Source organism: Pelecanus crispus, chromosome 18 (assembly GCF_030463565.1).
Source record: "Pelecanus crispus isolate bPelCri1 chromosome 18, bPelCri1.pri, whole genome shotgun sequence".
Classification (NCBI taxonomy): Eukaryota; Metazoa; Chordata; class Aves; order Pelecaniformes; family Pelecanidae; genus Pelecanus; species Pelecanus crispus.
This window is the reverse complement of record NC_134660.1, coordinates 1,946,867-1,965,421: the sequence shown is the minus strand read 5'-3', so window position 1 is coordinate 1,965,421 and position 18,555 is coordinate 1,946,867. Positions and strand designations below refer to the sequence as shown.

The 18,555-nt window shown below is 50.3% G+C and overlaps 1 protein-coding gene across 1 annotated transcript in view; it reads right to left on the bottom strand.

Moving 5' to 3' along the window:
* Positions 1 to 18,555, bottom strand: part of MLLT6 (MLLT6, PHD finger containing) — a 43,436-nt gene that overhangs the window by 16,193 nt on the left and 8,688 nt on the right. Inside the window, exons 3-8 of the mRNA XM_075722773.1 lie at positions 18,293 to 18,347; positions 16,579 to 16,688; positions 16,039 to 16,142; positions 15,234 to 15,327; positions 13,886 to 13,993; positions 4,626 to 4,724 (exon numbers count right to left, since the gene is read on the bottom strand). Of these exons, the coding sequence (XP_075578888.1) occupies positions 4,626 to 4,724; positions 13,886 to 13,993; positions 15,234 to 15,327; positions 16,039 to 16,142; positions 16,579 to 16,688; positions 18,293 to 18,347 (570 nt within the window). The remainder of the gene's footprint in view (positions 1 to 4,625; positions 4,725 to 13,885; positions 13,994 to 15,233; positions 15,328 to 16,038; positions 16,143 to 16,578; positions 16,689 to 18,292; positions 18,348 to 18,555) is intronic.

Here is an 18,555-nt window from a genome sequence, read left to right as displayed (position 1 = left end):
GTATTTTTAAGTCCCTGCTGTCACTAGCAAATTCCCACTCATGTCAGGATAAGGGATGCTAAAAGGCTCAGGGATTCTTACCACAAATATCCATGCTGAGACATGCTTTGATTAGCAGGGGTAATCAAGCCCCTACCCCATCACAGCGACTGTGAATTTGCCCGAGCCAGGCACAGTGCAGAAGTTCCCAGGATCTGTCAGCTCCAGGCAGCTCCTGGGTAGATGCCGAGAGCTCAAATAACAGTGGGAAACCTGGAAAGTCTCCCTGCCTCCGGTGGCATCTGTGATCGCTCTCTCTCCAGCACCTGACCAGGAGAGGGTGGGTGCGGGGAAGCCTTGGCATCCACGGCTTGGATTACAAAACCCAGAGCAAGCCAGATGTTGCAGCCCAAAACACGTAGCATGTGTGAGTGTGTGTCAACAAGTGATCATGATGTCTGCAGCTGGCAGAAGAAGGCAGCTGGGGTGGCTTGCAATCCTGCAGATTTACTGCAAGTGCAACAGAGAGCAGCAGGACGGCTCCCCAGGGACATTTGCAGGGGGAGGGGAGCGGCATGCTGCTTGCTGTTTGGCTGCTCGCTAACCCCATCGCCAGAACCAGGCACCAGCTACATGGAGAGATCCTGAGCACAGAAACTGCCTCCTGAATTTGTCTGGTGGTGTGCGGCTACAGAGACGGAGCAGCCCTGCCTGCCAAGACTTACTGGTGAGGCTCATTGCTCCTCCCCTGGCGAGAAACCCTCCTCTGCCCAAGGCCTGCTCCGTGAACGCCATCTTTCCTACAGGCCATTCAAAAGCGTTACTCGTTGGCAGCATTTTGGCATTTTTGGATAGACCACATGAAACAGCCAGAAACTATTATAGCCAGAAACTATTACACAGAGGGGATGTTTTCTGCCTCCTTCCCACTCCCCAGAAAGTCTGTAGGAGCTCCGAGTAGCCAGCATGATAATGAACGAGAGCCTATATCCAGCACAAACGCACTCTCTACAATCCCAATCCACCCAAAAGCCCTAGCCCTAGAGCACCACGGGGGATTTTCGGCAGGTCAGCTGCTCTGCGTGCTCTCTGGAAGGGACATTCCTGTGCCCCAGGAGCAAGGTCTCCTGCCCCTCTTTGAGAGCAATGAAAATGGCCCAAAGACACTTTTCAGAGGCAGGAGGAGAGCTCGGAAGAGGTGTTATGAAGAGTCATTTGCATGCTGTGAATTCACACCCTAGTTTCACTTTCCGGTGTAGATGAGAGCTGAGGCCACCGCTGTGTTTTCGGTATGTTTATCCCCCAAACCGGAGAGAGGCAGTGAGAGCTTGTCACTGCACAGACAGGACACGGAGGCCTGGTAGAGGCCAAGTGTCAGATATTAACGGTGTTTAGATTCCTAGAAGACACAGGGAAGCACTCAGTGAGATGTTCAAAAATCTGGCAGAAGTCAGAGGTCTGGCACAACTGATTTCAAGAGGAAGACTGAAACCACATCAAAGGATCTTCTTCATAACTAAATGGTTCAAGAGGGGAGCACAGGGTGGACGACGTATTAGGTGAAAATTGGAATGGAAAAATAAATCTGGATTGCAAAATTGAAGGACCAAGAGGCCAGGCTGCCTGAGGGAACAAGGAAGTGGGATACACCACTGCTCCTCCAAAGCAAGGAAACATAGTTCCACTGCTGTCAGCCTAACCTGAAGTAGCCTGAAAAGGCCTACCGATTTTCTATACAGCTCTGAAAATCCATTATTAAAGGGTTGCAGAAAGTTTCAAAGGACTTTGGTAGCAACATCAGATGCTGGGGCTCAGATGTCTGTTGCCCCAGGCTCCTTTTGGGCTGAGCAAACTGGGAGCAGACTGGAGCATGGCTTCAGGTACCAGTAACACCTCTCCATGGCCTGGTGGCTGGTGCCATGCTACAGTCTGCCCGCCGTCCCAGTGCCCGAGGAGCAAGTGGTGCCAAGGCCCTTCTGCCGGTTCATCAGACTGATGCTCCTGCTCCTCATTGCTGGCTCCAAAACACTGGTGATGCTCAGTGCCTCCAGTCCAACCCTTGCTCCAGCACAGCCTGTGCACTGGGATGGGAGCCTGGGACTGTACGTGGTGCCACTTTGGCTACGGCGCGAGCTGCACGGTGAGCTGGCAGCATGGGTCTGGTGCAAACATCAAGGGCTGCACCAGTCTCCCACGGCTCCGCATGGCTCCTCCGGGCCCATGTCCTTCTCCCAGGAGCCTGGACACGACCATCTGCCCTCACTGCTGCAGGTCATTGAGATCTGCTCTCACCCAGCTGCTCCCCACGAAAGACTGGGGGCTGTGTCACCGGCAGGGATTATCCCTGGGGAGTTTATGCTCTGGTTCATTGGGTAACTTAGAGAAGACCGTGGAGGCGATAAATTATTTGCCCAAGATCATGCAAGTGGTGAGGAGAGGAGGAGACCTCAGCTCTCTTCAGACTCTAACCATGGCACAGCAGGGACTAGCAATGCTCTTCTGCATAGTCACACCGTGAACATCACCTTTTGGTTTGCTGCATCTACCCTACCCACTCCCCACTCTACTGGGATGAGCTGTACTAATCTAAGACCCAGAAAGGACAAAGATGGTTTTGGCTTCCAAGAGGAAACCTGCTTGGACATGCTACATTAATGTGTCTCAAGGTTTTACATCAGTCTAGCCTGTGCAATGTTACGCTGGTGCAACTATCCAGAAAGCCTCATACAACCACCCCGAGGGGTTTGTGCAGGGCTGCAGCAGGCTGCTGAGCAGCTTACATTTGATTTGGAGTGAGTACCTTTGGTAACAGAGTTTGAACAATACTTTGGGATCTATGCACAAAAAAGCAAGGGAAATACACTCTCTGTTATGAGGATTAATAACAACTCCTTAGGGAAACACTAAAACCCTGTCACTCAAGTACAGCTACAGTAATTAGGATCTCCTGAATTTTAGCTTACAAAGAGTTGAAAGCTGCCTATAAAACTGAATTGCACCCTTCCCTCCTTATTTATAAGGTCTGGCAGGGCTTTGGAGGAGACACTGGGTAATTGTCTAACAACCGCTCTAGCTGGCCAAGAGTCAGGTTTTGGATTTCAGTTCAGCTTGAAAATAATCTTAGGCCATCAGTTCCCGACAGCTCCATTAACTGGGTGAATCTGCTGTTCCCAAAAGCCAGAGCTGAGCCGCTCTAACATGAGCACAGCTAAATCAAGAGTGATTGCAGCTCAGAGGCTGTTCTTCCACTCTGTCCCGCTGTAACTTTCTGCTTCTCCCAGCCTGAGAACCATGAGACCAGCCTTGCTGTTTCAGCTCTGACCTACATCCGCTCCCTGCTTCCAGGCTTGGCCTCACACAGAACATAGAAAATCCTCTTCAGTCCTCACCCAAAGCAACCCTGTGCTGACTGGCAGGAGCTTTCGCTCTTCCAGACTGCCCCTGCAGTGCTTGTCACATATGCAGACACTGCTAGCCTGTGAATTTTCATTTTCACAAGGCAGTCCTGCCATGTAAAGGACACCGAAGCCTTTCCAAGTAGCATTTCTGTGCACAAAAGGACATTCCTGGGACATGTTGTTTATTTGTTCTAGCAGGAGCTTGGCCCTAGTCCTACTCTCACTTACACCAGAACAGCCCTGCTAAGGACTTGCATTAATTTACATTCCCACTACAGAGAGGAGAGTACAACTCCAGAGGTCCAGGCGCTGGAGTAACCTCACTTGTTTCCTGACCCCGAACAACTGCAAACTTGGCCTTCACCTTATTGCATGCAAGCTCGAGGCAAGTTCCACTGTGGCTATTCTGCACTACAGGAGTTTGGGGCTGGCACGAATTACAGAAAGCTCAGGGCTATCCTGATTTTCAGCCAGGTGCAAGAGTCCCTGTCAGCAGCACGATTTCAGCAGTGAACAGCAGAAATACACTGACATCCCAACTGTGCCCCACAAGGCCTGGGCACTGAGAAGACAAACGCACACAAACGCCACCTTCCCAGCAGGGAACTGGACTGCCTCTACGCCTCAGGAGCAAAACAGGCCACCACACTGTGCTCCTCTGCCTGAATTTTCCTGAATATTAGGAACTAAATAGAAACCAACCTCCCATTGTCTCACACAGAAAAGCTACCTCCATTATGCACCTGGAAGATCTTATGTGCTTCTAAGATTGTCTGGGTTTGTCTTCCCCTCAGCTACATCAGTTTGTCTAATAAAGGATAACACCTCCTCCCACAAGCCTTGCCTTGCTTATCCACCTGCCTGAGCTGTTTACAATGTGGCAGCAGAAAAGGCCAAAGCATGGATATTTATCTATTCCGCGAGAGCTTCAAATCTGAACATCTGCTGCAAAACAGGCTGGCACTTACAGCTCAATCTCTTGGGAGTTTAGCTCCATGATTGTGTCATCAGTGCTGACAGAAATCAAGACAGCTGCTGTGTTAAATTCCCAAGGTGGGTGTCGAGGTGGGGAGTCAGGCAGAGAGAGCGAGAATGTGATGAATCAAGAATCAAAATAAATGGACAAAAGCCCTTTCTCTGCTCTTCTGCCCCATCCTCCCCAGTTCCTAGGAAAGCCAGTGTCGATGGTTTCCCGTTGCCCTCCCTCCCACCCTGCATTCACACGCTCGCATCCTGGGGCTTTGGTACCTTCTCTGCAGCGACGGGCACCGAGGATGGGGTAAGGCTGGTGGGAGACTCCGGTCGTTTTTTGTGCTTCTGTTTAGGTCTTTCTTTGTCCTTCCGACTCTGCAAAAGAAATCAGAGAGTACTGGAAGGCTAACTTTTCCTCTGCTGAGAAGAGCAGTTGTAAGGGAAAAGAAAGGAGGGTGTGTAGGGGTGGATTTACAACCACACGTTCATATCCCTCTTTCCTTCTCCACCCATCCACACAAGCCCAGTATCCCTTCCCCCACATCCCAGCTTCTGGCTGGGAGCGTCCCACTATATGATCTCTACCCCAGCTGCAGCCAACATCTGGAGCGCAGAATATCAACAGAAGCCCCCAAATCAGTTTATGGTAAGATGATAGAGAAGGACTTAAGCTCTGGCTGATTTCAAGAAACCTGAGCTTTCCCCTTGCTATTTCCCCAAAGGGACTCTGTGCTCCCTTACCCTCGCTCTCTGCCTTCTTCAAGGGTTTCTCAGATCCACCCTGTATAGTCAATGGGAGAATCTCGATTTCAGCACGTGTCGCACGTGCACAGGTAAAGAGATCAGTCAGTGGAGATCTTGGAACCTAGGCTTGAACCTAACCTAGAGATCCCCCACATCTCCCCTCCCAACAGAGACAGCTGGTCTGGGCCCATCTCTGCTAACAGGAGACAGACTATTTAGTTTGATATCTTCGTCCTGTTTTTTCTTGCACTAGAACCCCAGAGCAATGGGATTCTTCAAATTGCAAAGCAAGGAAAAATCATGGTCTGGGAAACACTGAGTCCTGCCTGCCCTGATTTTATATTCTCTTGAGGAACGGACTGTAACCAAGAAGGCTGTTCTTATATAGTGCTATATCGATGTTTATCCTAAAACTGGGATGTTTTCAGTGAAAAGACTGAAAACGTAGGCCTGTGTGACCTCAAGTCCGTGGGGCTTGAGGATGGCCAGGCCAGCTGGCATACAGGATGGATGGATAGAAGAGCATGCTTCATCACACACTCCTGCTTCCTCCCCATCTTCCTCAGCTGCACACTCCCATGGGAACACGCTCAGCTGACTACAGGAGCTTTTCCATGCTGCTGATGTCAGCTAAAGACACAGCCTTCTTCACTGAAGCTGCAGAAACTTTTGTGCCGAGTTCTAAACTTCCCAGTGTGGTCACTGGTGTGCGGATGAAGAGACCTGCCGTCAGATAAACACCTGCGTGAGATGCAGGGCTTAGAAAAACCCATCCTCTTGTCTTTGAGACCTTTTTGTGGGAAAGAATGCCTATTCCGGTACAACTCCCTCACACAGGCATTTTATCCTAGAAGCTAAGTCCTCAGTCTGGATTGAAGGTGCGTTCAGAACAGAAGAGTCACACTGAAATTCATTGACTCTCCAGAAAGACGCTGATTCCTTCCTCATGCAGGCAAAGCCCTGAGGCTACAGCTGCCAGCACATGCCAAAGATGGGATGCTGTCAGAGGAAGATGTACTTGCAGCAAATACACGAGCTCCACTGTGTGTTTTTGGGAGGGAGAGATGAGAGCGGAATAATTAGCTTGAGAAACAATACACTAAATGGGAAGGGGGGGGAAGGGGGGCTGGAGGATGGAAAGGGCAGGAGGAAAAGGCTGGAGAAGGCAGGCATGAAGTGAAGCAGAGGTGAAGCAAAAGTGCTCCAGAAATCAGCGCCTTCCAGTGTGGGTTTGGCTGAATTTCCAACGCACTCGAAAAGGAGGCCCATGCTACCAGTCACCCTGCCAGCATAAGCCTGCCATGACGCCACGAAAGCTTTCACTGGGATGAGCTGGTGAAAAAAGGAAGCAAATCCAGCCTAGAGCTTCACTGCACTTGCTGAGTGCCCAACCAACGCTGCCAATATCCATCACTTTATCACAAGACTCCCAGCATTTGGCATATCTGTTAAAGCCTCTGTTCCTAGCGCTACAGTATTTTACCAGAATCTCTGTCTTCCTTTCTTCCCTTTCTTTAATACACATTTCCAGCTTTGGCAGTGAACAAGGAAAGCTTGAAAATGTGATTTCTACAGACTAAGTGCCGAAAAACAAAATTAGATCTTTACTAAATCTCATAATGTTTTAAATGGGGGCTTCTCATGCTATAAACTCTGTCTAAGTCTCATGGGTCTTCTAGGGCAGGAAGATGGGGAAACTGTGGCCCAGTTAGTTCAGCAGCTTGTCATAGACCACGTGCACATCAGCGTTCGTTATTCCAGTAGCAGTAACAATTTGCACTCACTTAATAGCGCACAGCAGAGAGTTTCAACGACCTGAAGAGAGGTTTTTAATATCTACATCTCATTTTACAAATGTGGAAACCAGGGCACATGGGATGAGAGAACTTGCTCAGATCCCACAGAAAGTCATCCAAAAATGCAGAAGGAAAAGTCAGGGATCCCCACCCCACCTGGACACACGCTCGCCTACTTGCAGATGCTGCCAGTGCCGCTCACGGAAGCCAGAAACGGAAAACAGGAGCCAGACACCTCATTACAATACATTTTGCCAAATAACCGCACAGACCCTGGTCCTTAAACTTTCTGAATACCGCAAAGCTTATTCTTTCATTTTCAGACCTTGAATCCCAAATGCTTTTCAGTCATGAAGTTGCAACAGGAGGGAATAAGATACAATGCTGCAAATGCCAGCGAGGCAGCACTGTAATGATTTAATTTCACGTATCATGGTTGAGACAAGGCAGAGCCAAGCCACTTTGGCTAACGACAATGAACCTACACACCTACATGCATGCACATACACACGTGCACATGCGAGGGGAAAAGCAGAAATGTCCTGACTGTCACCACAGCAAACCATAAAACCTCCCACAGTTTCATTGTGATGGCAACCACCAAACTCACATCCTCCAGCTTCAAAATCCTGGCCATCTCCTGTCTGAAAAATCTCCCTTTGCTGTCAGCAGCACAGAGTCTACAGCAGCTAACTGAGCAGTGCCCTGGTTACGCATAGGGCTGCGTACATATGTACACGTTCAGCAAAAACCCAGCCTGCACAATAGGGACCAGATTTCTAGAATGCCTCAGCTCCCATTTAGATGCTTGAATAAATGGTCAGGTTTTCCAAAAAGCTAAACTGGGTACTGAGCTCTTTTGAAGATCTGGCCCCGACTACATGTGCTGAGCAACTGCACTCAAAACTATTTAGAAAATCTGTCCCACAGAGACCCGTCTTCATGCTCTGCTCAAAGGACTGCATTGAAACCAGAACCACTGCAGCCTGACGAGGATCTCAGCGGCACTTCTGCTGGGTGTCCCTGCACGCAGCCCCAGGCCATGCCCGTGGGCACACCTTGCTCCTCCCTGTACTTACCAAGCACTTCTCCCTCTCCCACACCACCTCCTCTCCCGGCTCTCCGTGTCACTCCTGCTCCGGCAGAGCAGAGAACGACAGGACCGGGTACCCAGGAGCTCTCTGGGCTGCAGTCAGCAGACCAAAAGCTTTGCAGAGTGCCCACTGCCTTTGCACACCCAGTAGTACCCACCTCCCACCCTCCAGTTACTCTCTAATGCTTTTGGGTACTCGGAAGGGCAACAGGGTCTGACACTTTCTTCAATATGCCTGGAGAAATGCAGTGCCCTGTCTCGAATGGGCAGGACAATTAACTCCCGTTAGGCCATGGACATTTTGCAGGTGGGTCAGGCTGCCCCCAGACCAAGGCACTGGTGGGAAGGTTACTTCGGCTGCCCGCAGAGAGCGCGGCACTGAGACGGTCAGGGTGCTCAGCCACTCCTGGCTATCTTGCCTGTGTTGACAGGCCCTCAGACAACCCGGGGCGTTCCCCAGCTTTTAAACATGTGGGTTCTCTCCAGGAACAGGAAGGCTCCGAATGCTTCCTGCAGGAGCCGCAGGGCGCAAAGGGAGGGGAGGGCAAGGGGACAGGGGGGAAGCAGCACTCTCCCCTGCCTCTCAAGTGCTCTCTCCCCACCTGGCTTTTCTGTCTCCAGCATTTCATTTCCCTGGCACACAGGCAGTCTCCTCTGCAAACGCTCCTTCCAGGAAACTTCGCAGACAACACAGCCACTGCCAACAGCCCAGCCTGCCCACAGAGACCTGCCTGGCTGTGCCATGAAGCAGGAGTCAGGGGAGGAGGAAGAAGAGGAGGGAAGGAGGGAGGGAGGATGCACTTCGAGAGCAGGAAACCTTTCAACACCCCCATCCCATCTTTGCAAGCAAAAGCCGAGCCCTACCTTGCAGCCGCTCGGCGCTCCCTGCAGCAGGCTGGCTGGCGGGGTGAGCTGCAGTCTGCAGGCAACGTGAACCTGCCCCCGGCAACAAACTTCACGGAAAACAAACTCTCCCCATGCAGGACTGAGCAGCTGGGGCTTGGCATGTGGGCATGGAGCAGGCCAGGCCTGCGGCGGGGGGAGCGCGGCTGCATCGGGGGGCGTGCCGGCGGCGACACAATCTCCCTTCGAGCTCCCCAGCGCAGGAGAAACCAAACAGGATCTCTCGCTGCCAAAAAGGGTTGTGCACAGCTCCTCTTGCTCCCCCCACCGCCATCTCCCCTTCCCTGAGCCCCCTCTTCTAATCTGCTGGACACCAGCAATTGGATCATTAAAAGTAGATTGGGCAGGGGAAGGAGGGAGGGAAGAGCTGGGAAGAGCCAAGCGGGCTCTGCTGCTCCCTCCCTCTTTCCCAGGCTCTCTGAACTCCCTCACCCGGAGGAGGAGGCCTGGCTCCGGGCTGCAGCCATGGCAGCCGCAGCGAGGAGGAAGGCAGCACCGGGCAGAGGGACACTAAGCCCCCGCCTGCAACCTCGCTTGCACCAGGGCCGTGCTGGGGATTTCACGGGTTTGCCTTGAGACACACTCTGAGTGCACGAGAGGGTTTACACAAGGACTCATGGCCAGCCCTCGCTGGGCTTTGCGTGCTCTCAAATTATTGCTGCACCCCCTGCTAATGGAAGGCTTTGCTGGGGGCGGTTGAACACCCGTATAACAAGAGGTCGCAGAAAGCCGGTCAAGGATGCTATAAACAAGGCTACTACAGCCAGATCAGAGTAGATTTAGATCCAGTACTCCCTCCCCAAAAAACCTGTGCTGGTCTTGCAAGCAGCCACCTGCATCCCATTTGAAAAAAACATCCACTTTGCCCTTTGGTGCCTGCGTGGACACAAAACTCCAAGAGGCAGACCTCCACCACCAACTCGGATGCGAACACAAAGCCCCTCACAGGCCCAGTGGGTTTAGATTTCAGCCCAGTACAACTTCTCGAGTGTGCTCAATCTGCCAGGCCGGATCCTTGGCTCGTTTCCTCCGCTGGCATCAGGTCTAGACAGACAGGCAATGGCAGCGGGGAGGCAGGCCCTGCCGTGCATCTGCTCAGACGCCGTGGGACCCGGGGCTCGCGCACTACTCTGGCTGGTGCTAAAGGGATAAGGGGGGCAGGACAGGGACAGTCCCTGTACCCCCATAAAGTGCCCCCCGCCGCGGCTAGGGAAGCAGTTCAGGAGCTAAAGGTGTGTTGTGATTGTGGAGAACTGGCTCCGTACCCAGACCTGAGGAACAACTGCAGCTGGGCTTACTTGCTCCAAGCGCCTGCCTCTTCCCCGTGTCACTGGGCAGGGACGATTCCTCTCACAGCAACGTCCCATATCCACATTAAAAATCCCCTGATTTTGCTTATGGGTTCCAGGTGTTTGCTAAGAATAACACTTGGACCAGCGTCTCCCTCCATGGGGTATATGCCTAAAAATGTTGTAGTGCGTGTGCTCCTGTCTGCTCCTGGTGTGACAAATTTCATTCCATGGAACATGGTAATTTTTTTCTGCGTGTTTCAAGCAGACAATATAGGTGACAGAACATCTGTACTTCATTCAACCCCTGTGCGTCATCCAGCATTTTCTTGGTATTTAGCTATTGTTTTCTTTTTTTTTTTTTTTAAAACACAAGCCAACCCTGCAAAGGCTCCCACAGGGTAGAGCACACACATTGCAATACCAACCCCAAAGAAATAAGTGCGGCTGGTTTTGCTAAGGCCTGGTATGTTCCGAGGAAAACCCAAAGCCTGGAACTTTCCCGTTTTCAGGACAGCACAGAAGGAAATGCTTGGGCTGGTATCATTTGTGCCTGCAAGAGGCGGGGGATGCCGACACTGGCTTGCAGTCCCACATCACAATTGTCCCTTGTTCCGCAGAGAACAAGACTCTTCACAAATGCTGAACTGTTTTACAGTAGGGCTTAGGAGCCCAAATCCCGAGTCTATGCTGTCTTACTGAAGTTAAATCCCATGCCCCTCACTCAGCCAGAGTTTCCCTCCATAAAGCCTAAGCAAACAGCCACAGCCCTGCACTGGAAGGGAGCTGTCAGGCACTGAGCTCCTTCAGGAGCGGAGAGCCACGAGCACCTGCAGCCCGGGGACTCACACGCGCTGTGGTCTGCCGCTGAGCGATCAGCTCCCCTGCAACACCTCCAGCTCCGGGAGGACGAGACCAGCCGGCTGCACAGCTGGACAGGCTCAAGAAAAAGCTGTTCTACTTCAGGTCAGCACAGCAGCACGCCCCGTTCCCCTGACACACGTGCAATTAGATCATGCACAGCTAGTCACGTACTCCAAAACCATGTGGGAACTAATGGTTCAGCCCCCTCTTTGGGTACCCCTTCGAAAGGTCTCTGTTCCCACACCGCCTCACACCCGGTCCTGCCTCCCTGCACTTCGTAACCGCTCCCAGACCTGTAAACCACCCAACAGCCCTGGAAGCCGAGAATGCCTTCCTTACCCTGCCCATCTCAGCTGCTCTGCATACCTTGTCCCCCTGTCCGTGCTGACTCCCCCTCTCTAAGTGGAAGGAGTCGATTTTACTCTTGCGCTGCGGCCCTGCCAAGCAATCCCGGCCCTGGAAGGGGCCTCCATCGGATCTGCTGCTCGCAAACCCGATGAGCCATCGGGAGGGGAGGGTGGTGAGGCAGCAGCGAGACAGAGTCTCTGCACGTTTGTGAGGAACCCAGAGGCTAACAATAGTGGCAAGCACCACTGAGAAGCCTATAAATAAATCCATATTCCTCCTGTTTTCGCTCTCCCCCTGGCGCTGACCTGCTTTCCAACCAAAGCCGGCAAGCAGCACCTCCCCTGCTCCTACCTGCCAGGCACGTGACGGCGCTCCCACCCCCGCCACCAGAAGCTGTGCAAATATAGAAACCCTCGTACGGTCCCCAGCCTCGGACTCGCAGAGTCTGTCAGTTATAATTACAGCTGAGCTCTCCAAAGCTGCCGTCAATCACCCCGATCCTGCCCTCTCCCCCACCCCCTCTGCCTGCTTGTTGGATAAAAATAGCACGTTCCAGTACAGCCGTTCACCTTGTGCCAAGCGCTCGCTCCCCGGCCATGGCACAGATGCTCTTTCTCCCTCCCGCCTCCTCCTCCTCCTCTCGCAGCAGCTGAACACACAAGAGGAGTAAATACTCCCCATACGCTTCAGCCTCGTCGGCAGCAGGAAATTTACTGACTCGGCGTCGGCAGCGGGGTCGGCACCACTTTATACGCGAGGTTTGCCTTGTTTGCCCATGTATCAGGTACGGTTTGGGCAAGCTTCCCAAACACGTAATGGACATGGTGGGCAGTGTTTCAAACGGGATGTTGCGGGATAACCTCTGTAAATAAAGAGAGAGATGGCTTTCCTGCCCACAGAATTTATGGACTCTCAGCTGGGCATGCCAGGAGGGTGTCAGTCGGTATTAACTGACGGCCGTACTGCTTTTGAAAGCCTGAATGCCCTTGTCCCCTGGAGACTGGGCCGAGATCCATCAGGCTTAGGCCACGTAACCCACCGGAGTGTCATCGGGCTGTTTCTGGATGTGGGTCACTACCAATACCGTTCAAAAATCACTTACGCACTGTGAGGATGCCTACTGCAACAAGACAAAAACAAATAAAAAAGAAGTAAACAGCCAGACACCGATGGCAAGACTTAAAAGATTTGCACTGCGATTTGGAGGGGTATCGCCAATTGTGTTTATACAACAAGGTAAATTTGGCTTTTGACTATAGGGAATATATCTAGAGGTTGCTCGGTAGAGTAATTCTGGATTTCTGCTAACAAAAACCAGGATATGGCCCATAAAGTATGAAAAACTATCTGACCATACTGCCAGTATCCCTGTATAAGTTATTCCTGCTTCAGAGCCTACCCCACTGCTTTGGATAGACAGGGTGCAAAGGAGGGTGGCAGTACTACGTTGTGGATTCTTGATATTGCAAAAGCTGCATCAAGGGGTAGGGAAGATTTCTTACTCTGCTGCCACTTGCCTTAGAACCTGGATCCTCCAAAAAGCGTGTGTCCTGCCTTTTAGGACTATTTATTGTTATAAATAACAAATAGCTCACAAGCCTCTGGCCTCCTCATGTCTTTTGGTACAGACCCTCCCACACTGGAACCTGCGGCCCTGTCAGAACCCTGGAGTCTGCTGGGATTCTGCCTTACACGTTCACTGCTGCTTTTCCTTGAAATATGAGCATTTGTCACATGAGTCAGTTGGTTAATTATGAACCTTGGTGTGCCGTTAACATGTCCTGTAACACTGCAGCAGTTTTGATGAGTACGTCTTAACCAGCAGAGTTAAATAAATAACTATTGTAGCAGTCAGATCTGGCATGCAACATTCTTCTAAATAATTCTTTAACGAAGATAAACTATTTTCATGGGTAGACTCGAGGCAGGTGGAATCGCTGTGACTGCCTAATCTAACTAACAAAATACTACCTAGTTTATACTAATTATTGTTCTTGCCTACAATTAGCCTGCTGGCCACAATGCAGATTACTAATCAGTACCTTTTTGTCCTTTAAAACTTGTCCTCTGATCCCAGAGTCCAACGACCTCCACTTTTCTGTTCTCGAGCTGCTGCATTTAAAACCACAGCCCAAACTACTTCCACACAGATCAGCTCAGTAGCTAGAAACCATAGCACAATGTCATCCTCCAAGTGGACTTGCCACAAGGGGAAAGTTGCACGTTTCATAGGCACGTTCTGCCAGGACCCCTCTGGCATAATCTGAACATGCAAACTTGGTCTCACGTTCCCCATGGCTGTGCTGCTCTATTTGCATACGCACTTCCAGAGGCCTGTTTAAAAATGCAGCCACTATTCAGATCTCTGACTGTGAAACTCCTTACAGAGTCAGGGCTCATCTGAGGAGTCATCGGTGCTCTCTGCATACTCTTCCCCTTCTCACCTCCATCCCACATGACTGTGCCTCTCTGGGTTGACGAACTCTGTGCAAATCTTACCTTCTTTGGCCTTTCGTGGTGGGATACATGCTTCTCTTGAGCAGGGGACGTGGATCGACTCCTCCTTCCAGCAATGAAGGAGCTACCTCCAGAGTGACGTGAGGTCTTCTGAGGTAAGTGGGGAAGGGGAGAGGAGGTAGAAAACAGGAGCAAGAAAAGAGAGAGAAGGGAAACAGTGTTATAGAGTCCAGCTTTTACTGTTACAGTGAGCAAAGTTACAGTAAATGGCTTGTCTACCACATGCAGGACCAAACTCTTTTTGTACCAGACACCCAGCCTGGTTCCTAACATGGGGACCACACTGGATGCCCTATATTAGCGGGCTTACAAACAGCATGTAGATCTGAGTCCCCAGATCTTTGGTTCTTGGTGGCCCATGCACACCTGACACTTGTAAGAAGAAAGGCACAGCTGCTAAGAGAATAACGAGATAAATGGTAGCAGCAACGTTGCTTAGGCAAGCCAGTGCTCCTGAACAGCAGCGTCCAGCTTTCAGTCTTGAGTGGGGCGTGGGGACGTGTGTGGAAGGATGCCCTGCGCTCACACTCCAGGCACTAGCAGAAGTCCTGCTATCTACCTCAGCATCAGTAAACTTGATACAGAGCTACACTTGTGTCAGGTACTGAGGGCACCTGAAGGGCAGGGAAGGTGTCCTCCAGTTTGACTTGGAGGGGAAGCTCAAGACATCAGTCGCTGCATGTGACAGCACTGATAAGCAGGAAGGAAAGTGGGAAAGGCCAGCAACAAAGGAGCTACTGAGACATAAAGCTGTAGTGAGAGGATCAAGTTTCCTTTTTGCTGGAGGGGGGAGAGCAGGTGTCTACTAATTATGCAGAACAGGAAAAGGGTTCCTCTCTTTCCTTTCGGTACTGTAATTAATAGGGGGAAGTCCTTTGCCCCAAATATCCCTCAGTGAACGACTCCATGTCTCTTCTGGGCTGTCTCTGTCCTCAGGCAGAAGTTCTGGCTGTTCTGTGTGACACCCTCCAGCCCAGGGTGCCTGAGCTATACCCCTAACTCCCTGGAGCATCAAACATCGCGGCTGCTCTCCTTTCTTGGGACTTATCTTTCAGCCATACAGAGTGGGTCAGGGAAGCCAAAACGGATGGGAAGAATTCAACCCCTAGTTTTGAAAACGGGTTTAAAAATGCTATAGGAAATGCAAAATAGAAGTTAATCTTTATTCCTAAGTGACTCTGACTGAATGGCTGAAAAGGGAAGCAGGCTGCAGACGTTGTTTATGTGTTCTTGGCATTTCTTACTGCTCTGAGCACAGATACAATCTAGGATGAAGACGATGCCTTATATGTGACCAAAAAAACTCCACTGCAGGGATGAAAAAACTCACCATTTTATTGAAGTGGTACTTGCAGTAGCCACAATATTTGACATTGTCGACTTCTAGGACTTCCTCTTCACATAAGAGGCCAGCCATCTGGGCACTGAAACACATACAATTAGGAGGAGGATAAAGCAAATTGTACAACCAGACCACATATCCCATCAAAAGGCAAAGAACAGTTCAGGATACCCAGGCAGGGTCTTGAAGTTTCCTGTTCTGCTTGGCAAATGGTATGCAAGGAGGGAGAAAAAGGTTCAGACTATTTTTAATTCGTATTAAGATCTTCAAAATTGTAAGTACTTTTCTACCAGACTGTCTTGCAATTTTTGTTTTTCTTAAGGGAGGCCTGGGAGACCAGTAACAATTCCAACAAAAGACACATCATGAGCAAGGAATCCATGTAAAGCTGGGAATCTCCCTGTTCTGCTGATAGGCGATGTTGTTTTCAGGCTGCGAGGGTACAGGAGGCTATCAGCCCTTAAAATCACATCATCTAGAAGATACTTTTGCATGTGGTCTGCTGGAGAAGGAACATTCCTGGGTTGTGACTCATCTCTTCTCTTCTTGGATTCCACACAGTCTTAGGGAAATCCCCAGCCTTCGTTCTCAGCAGGGAAGGCTCACTGGTGAAAACTCAGCCTTCCTGGGGAAGTTCCCCTCACAAACTGAGCAAGGACGAGATACCCTCTCACAAAATCAACGCAGGGTGATTAGCCCAACTCTCCACACCACCCATTTGGTGTGGCCTCGAAGCTGTAGCAGCAAAACCAATAGCTGGGCTATTCTTGGGGTGATGCTGTGGGGAACTCACCAGGTGACATGGAAAGCTTGTCGGCAGCCGTGTCGGTTACAGGCCATGCATGCTCCAGAGGCTGCTTTGCTCTCCCTGCCCTGCTCTTCACAGATGTAGCAGGTCTGCAAAAAAAAGGGTAAGTGCTCACTTAAAGAGGCAGACAAAGGGTCTGCTTCACTCTCACTGTTCACCAGGAGGCAAAGCCTTCAAGGACTCATAACTCCGTGTCCAGTCATCTCCCTCCTATGACAACAGCTCTGGGTTGTTTCTCAGCAGCATGCACAAAACTCACTCTTTTTCTCCCCAAATAACAACTGCGTCAGATCAAAATGTGGAGTAACCAACATGGAACTCCAAGGTGGAGATTGCTCAAGTTGCAGGGAGTTGGGGAAGAGAGAAATGGAGGACCAAAAAGTTATTTGCAGGAATGGGGATTTACTTTGTCAGTTAAAGGAATCTGAGTACTTGGAAATTAAAATAAATTGGACAGGAGATGACCCCAAAAAGCCAAGGTGGGGCAAGTACACTTGGGGCAGCAGGAGAAAGAGATGGCCTTACCTTGTTGAAGCGGTCGTGGGGTACATACTGCAGGACAATTGGCTCCATGGTAAGCACGTTGGCAAACTGCACCTCTGGGATGTACAAAGCACAGACGACGTGGGCCCACCCTGGGGAAGCAAACAAGACAGAGAGCGGAGGTTCACATGGGGCAACCCAGAGGAGCCTTAAACTCAGACAGAGCTGCAGACAAGCATGGGAGGGAGAGAAGGAAGACAGTGTAGGAAGGGAGCCAACTTAAGTTAGATGTTAGATTTGAAATACTGCTTGTTGTAACTTGGTTAGGAATAAAATCCTTTGTGGGTGAAAGATAGGCGGATACCACGTCCAGATTAAATAAGAAAGCAGAGATTTCTTTGGGAAAAGAAATGTACAACGCTCATTATTCTTAAAAGCACCCTCTCAGGACTTGAGACCCAGAGTTGAAGACCTAAGCAAACCCAGGAAAAGCATCCAAGCAGTAAACGATGCTGATGGGACAGGTTTGACGTGTAGTCCCATGCCACTGGAAACAAAGCTCCCTTTATTGGCTGTTATCCACGGCTAAAGGCGGCTCTTTTTCAGCAAGCCAAGTTATATTAAAATCTAAATCCACCAAGACACTTCCCAAATCAGATGTGTAAGTTGAAATTCCATCTGGTCAGGACAGAACTGAGAAAGTTTGAAGGTCAGGAGCCTTTGGGGGCTGATCCATATCAGTACGGCTACCGCGCTGGAAGGATTTAGCTAGAATTAGGATGGATTCACCTGGGCAGGCAGAACCAAACTCCACGATTACAGAATCACACAGCACGGTAAGTACTTGGGCTATATAATTCTGTACAGTGACATGGCTGTAATGCTTTTGTGCCTGTCTACACAGACCCGACCAAACCATGTAGCAACATGTTTGGAAGAAGGTGCTATGTTGTTATAAAACAATCCCCCAACACGTTACTCGTGCTATTACACTAAGGCTCTTGGTACTTATGACCAGCTCTAGCAGCTGTTTCTACGAAATATCCTGGACTTAGGGCTTCTTCTCTAAAAATGTGATCCATCAGAATAAAGACCTCCTTGCCTAATTTAACTCTTTGTGTATTAAGGTAAGTGGCGGGTAGGTAGAGAAGCTTTCCTGAAAAATAAGGTTTTGAGAAAAATTAAGTTTGATCTATAAAGCCAGTAGCATCAGTAGCTACAAGCTCTGACAACTGAAATCAGACTCCACGGTACTTCACAGTACCAGAGGCTGAGAAGCATCAGTGATGAGCAGGTAAGTCCTGCAGACAAAAACATCTTTACTGCATCCTGGTCCCTCCTCTTGGATGGGGACTGAAGGCTGAGGCTCTGTTTAACCTGAGGATCACACCACTGCTGTGCAAGCGAGCAGCAAATAACTCGGCAACTTCCACACTTCTGTAAACAATGCCAGATCATGCACCGATTCCTGCGAGGTTAAACTCAAGAAACTGCGCATTTCGGGGGCTGTGCTTCAATGCCAGCCAGAGGTCAGGCAGGTCCCCCCCCCCGCCCTGGGAAAGGTCTATCTCGCCATGGAGACTTCAGAAAGTGAAGTTTTGTTAAGAAAAAGGCAGAGTGTTTTCATTCCTCTGGAGCCTCCAGCCTTCCCTTTCAGGTGACGTAGGCTCAGAAATTAATTATTTTGTGCCCATCACAGCTGCCGAGTCCCCGGAGGCTCTGCACGACATACCTGGTTCTGCGCAGAGGTACTCACCTCCGTTGTCGGTCCGTTTCAGGGCTCCATCTTTGTGGGGACAGAGTTCACATCTCTTGAAATTAAGCAGAAACAACAAGTTTAATCTAACTCTCAGGGGCGCAGGGCCAGAAAAGAGATGATTCATTTACAACATGGTTATGAAAGATGAGGCTGCTTTCAAAGAGAGGAAGTGGAAGAAGGGCTGAGAGCGGTTTGGGTGCAAAAAGATACTCTGACACAGCTCAATATCGTCCTGTCTGACGGGGATGCATTTAAAGTCT